Raw genomic sequence first — 3,930 nt, 5'->3', positions numbered from 1 at the left:
CCGGGGCTGGAGGTGGTGTAGGTGGTGGCCTTGGAGGTGGTGCTGGTGGGGGAGGAGGTGGTGGAGGGGGAGGAGGTGGAGGCGTAGGTGGAGGATCAGGCCATGGAGGTGGCTTTGGTGCAGGTGGAGGTGGTGCTGGCGGTGGTTTAGGTGGCGGGAGCGGTGGTGGAGCTGGTGGAGGGTTTGGAGTTGGAATTGGCGTTGGCGTTGGAGTTGGTGCAGGTGCAGGTGCAGGCAAGGGATCTGGCAGTGGTAATGGTGGCAGACATTGAACTTGAAAACAATCCTTGGCAATTTGAAAGTGTATGAATTAATGAAAGGAACGTAGAAGATTGCAAGCTTGAAGTCTAATCAGGCACCTAATTCTGTCTGTGATGAGAGTTTTTCAACTTTCTTGTAGCTTTGGTCCTTATAAAACACTATTGTCGTTGTAATTTGTTGTTCTTCCCCGATTAATTACGATTAACATTGAGGTTTATATATGCAATGTACCTGAGAAGTTAATACTGTGTTCCAAAGCAATCTTTTCTTCTCTCTTTCTCCCTATAACCGGTTGTTTTCAAAATCCAAGTACCATTCAAGTTCTTCAATGTCCACAGACTAGCTATCCAGGCAACAATTAACAGAGAGACTTCACTCAAACCACATTTTACCTTTGCAGGGAATGGAGATCAGATTTTCAGCATATATTTGTGACTTTATATTTTCAAATTCCATGCTATAAATAATACTCAAGGAGAAGTGCCCACCTCGTGTATTTTCACCCTTTGGTCAAGTCCCAACCCATCCAATAACTTGGCTCCTAAGTAATTGATCCACCGCCAGCAGTACTGTTGTCACCACTCCTCCTCCCTATCATTATCGTGCACTTAATTTGAAGTAATTTACAAGAAGTTGGGTTTAGAGATTGTTGCTTAGTGAGATCAATCCATCTTAGAGAGGAATGAGAGAAATTCATTCGCTCTTCTTCTCTTTTCTTTCCTTTCCTCATTTTACAGTACTCTCATGGTCAGGTTAGTATATTCTTGTCATGGAGATGGATGAAGGGTTCGTAATAATTCGTAATTAGTATGTAATAAAAGGTTTCATTTGAAATAAAATATTTAAATAAAGATATTGGTTGACTTTATTTTTTTTAGAATGAATGATATTGTTTTTAACTTTTTGGTAATGTTTGATGACGGTCTCAGTAATGTAAATAAGATAATATTTAATTACTGTCTTGAGATAAAAAAATAAAAGATAAAAATAAAATTATATTTGATTGTAGGGAATAAACTAGTGGTTATTTATATATTTATGTTTGTTTATAATAAACAAAACATAATAAAATATAAAATAATTTATTTTACTTTTAATATATATTCATGTTAAAATTACATATTTAACAAATAATTATATATTATTATTTTTTTACTTTAGTTTATATTAAATATTAAATTTAATATTATTATAATAATTATTCTTATACAACCCAGACTACCCAGTGAATCGATCTTGGGTTTAAATTGGTCTCGCTTTAAAAGAAAAAAGAAATAATTGACCATATCTGACCTAGTTAAAAATCCAAGTTGGCTCTAAATAAAACTTGGATAAAAAAGTTATAAATTTTTTTTAAAAAAATGTTTTTTTGAACAAAATAATGTTGTTTTCATTTTTTTTTTTTTAAGAAGTGGATCAACTCGGGTTGACCTTCCCAACGCGTGGTCTAGATCATGCCCCAAGTCAGTCCCTGAGTTAGGTTTAAAAACTATAATAATAACATATTTTATTCTTACTTTGATAGGAATCAACCCTCCTAACATGTAATCTCTGTCTTTTCTAAGTTGATTTTTGTATCGAATTTTACAATTATAATATTAACAAGTAGTGTGTTTATATATATATATATATATATATCTTTTTTTGAGCTTATTTAAATTTATTAGAAGTTATTTTTATAAGTTGACATGTATAAGAGATTCTATGAATTAATTATTAAAAAATAAAAAAATTTATATTTTATGTTTTGAAGCTTACTTCTTGCGACAAGTATTTCATGAAATAAAAATTAAATTACATAAATCAAACTTTTCAAAAAGATATTATATGTAAAAATTCAAGTTTTTATGTATCTCTAATTAAACTTGTAAAAACAAGTTAAAATTTTAATTGCAATATAATTTTTTATTTTCATAATACAAATTAATAGACATATATCTGCTTTTATAGACAGCGAAGAATTAACTCAAAGTTAAAATTCCAATCTAGATTTCTAGTCAACCGAATACCTCACAAGAGAAGCTAACTTTACTATATCATCCAAGTTTATTCCTACCAATAAGCTTACGTTAAAGTTCATTTCTAAACCATCTCATAATACTCTTAGCATGAATAAATAAATTGTAGTCACAACGTATTAAAAATCAAAATGTCATCTGCGTATCGAAGATGACTAAGGTATTTACCTTTCCCGTATTCAATACCTTCAAAATAACCAGATACAACGCTTTTTGAAGTAGCACAGACAAGCCTTCTGCAAAAATATCAAAGAGAGAAGGAGAAAGAGGGTGACCTTGTCTCAAACCTCTTTTGTCACTGAATTTGATCCATTAAACAAAACTAACAAATAGATTAAGGTCATAATAGTGAAGTCCTACACCACCACCTCCTCCAGCTCCACCAATGCCACCTCCTCCAGCTCCACCAATGCCACCACCTCCAGCTCCTAGTACTCCACCTCTTCCACAACCAAACCAGTCACCATAGTTCTTCGACCAAAACCACAGCTATCATCACGAAGTCTAGTTTTATCTAGTTTGTCATTGGCAAGAACCATAATTGCAGTCAACTGAAGAACAATGAACAATAAAAGAAACATAAAAGAAACCCATTTTGCCACTGCAACAATTCTGTTACAGATTAAGTGACCGTTTAAGAGTGAGTAACTTCTTATTTTCGGTGTTTTTTATTTAAAAATAAATTAAAAAAATTTTTTTTCAACGTAAAACACTAAGAAAATATCTCTGCAATGTTCGCTCTCTCTCTTCTTTGCATAAGGAAAACTCCCTTATTCTGGGTTTATCCACCAGCGAAGTCAACAAAAGGAGCTCTAATTAAGTACTGGTGGTGCAAATTTATGTTACTCGTTGGGACCATTGGGAGAGTCCCGGAAAACATTTATTGAGCAAATCAAAGTCAATTATTTATCAAAAAATGAAGGGACTAAGTGGAGAATAAGTGATCATTTGCTCCCCAATTATATATATGAAGATGAAGCCATGGTTGACCATCATTTGAGCGTTAAATGTTTCCCGCCACTCCCCAACGGTACCAACGCGTGACATGAAACCCACCAATTAATACCTTTTTCGGTTGACTTGCCAAATTGGCCACTGGATAAAACCTATATAAGGGAGTTTTTCCATGCTAACAGAGCAAGCAAAACATTGCAGAGAAAGCTTGTTACTAGCTAGCTATTTAACTTTGCATAAACAGAAAGTTGCATTCATGGCGGCTGTGTCTTCAAAATGGCTTTCTTTTCTTCTACTTTCCTTGTGCATCGTTCTTCATTTGAGTGCTGTCACTCTGGGTGATGACAAACTGGACAAAACTAGGTTTGGCGACGATAACTGCAGGTTTGGTCGAAGAGGCTGTGGTGGTCGTTTTGGTGGTGGACGTGGAGGGGGACGAGGAGGTGGTGGAGGTTTAGGTGGTGGTGCTGGAGGAGGTGTTGGTGGGGGAGGTGGTTTTGGTGGGGGAGGTGGTGGTGGTGTTGGTGGTGGGTCGGGTCATGGTGGAGGCTTTGGAGCTGGAGGCGGTGTAGGTGGCGGGCTGGGAGGTGGGGCTGGAGGAGGCGGCGGGGGAGGAGGTGGTGGAGGTGGTGTTGGTGGGGGGTCGGGTCATGGTGGGGGCTTCGGGGCAGGAGGCGGTGTAGGTGGGGGTCTTGGG

The 3,930-nt window shown here is 36.5% G+C and overlaps 2 protein-coding genes across 2 annotated transcripts in view; both read left to right on the top strand.

The window, feature by feature from the left end:
• LOC105142811 (glycine-rich cell wall structural protein 1-like) overlaps window positions 1-522 on the top strand; it is a 1,211-nt gene extending 689 nt beyond the window's left edge. Inside the window, exon 3 of the mRNA XM_011050619.1 lies at window positions 22-522. Coding sequence (XP_011048921.1) covers window positions 22-272 — 251 coding nt within the window. The 3' untranslated portion in view covers window positions 273-522. The remainder of the gene's footprint in view (window positions 1-21) is intronic.
• Window positions 1-3,930, top strand: part of LOC105142825 (glycine-rich cell wall structural protein 1-like) — a 13,883-nt gene that overhangs the window by 4,646 nt on the left and 5,307 nt on the right. The window contains exon 2 of the mRNA XM_011050634.1: window positions 3,553-3,912. Coding sequence (XP_011048936.1) covers window positions 3,553-3,912 — 360 coding nt within the window. The remainder of the gene's footprint in view (window positions 1-3,552; window positions 3,913-3,930) is intronic.

This window comes from Populus euphratica, unplaced genomic scaffold (assembly GCF_000495115.2).
Source record: "Populus euphratica unplaced genomic scaffold, PopEup_1.0 scaffold146.1, whole genome shotgun sequence".
NCBI classification, from domain to species: Eukaryota; Viridiplantae; Streptophyta; class Magnoliopsida; order Malpighiales; family Salicaceae; genus Populus; species Populus euphratica.
The sequence above is the reverse complement of the archived record's forward strand: the minus strand, read 5'-3'. Positions and strand labels throughout refer to the sequence as shown.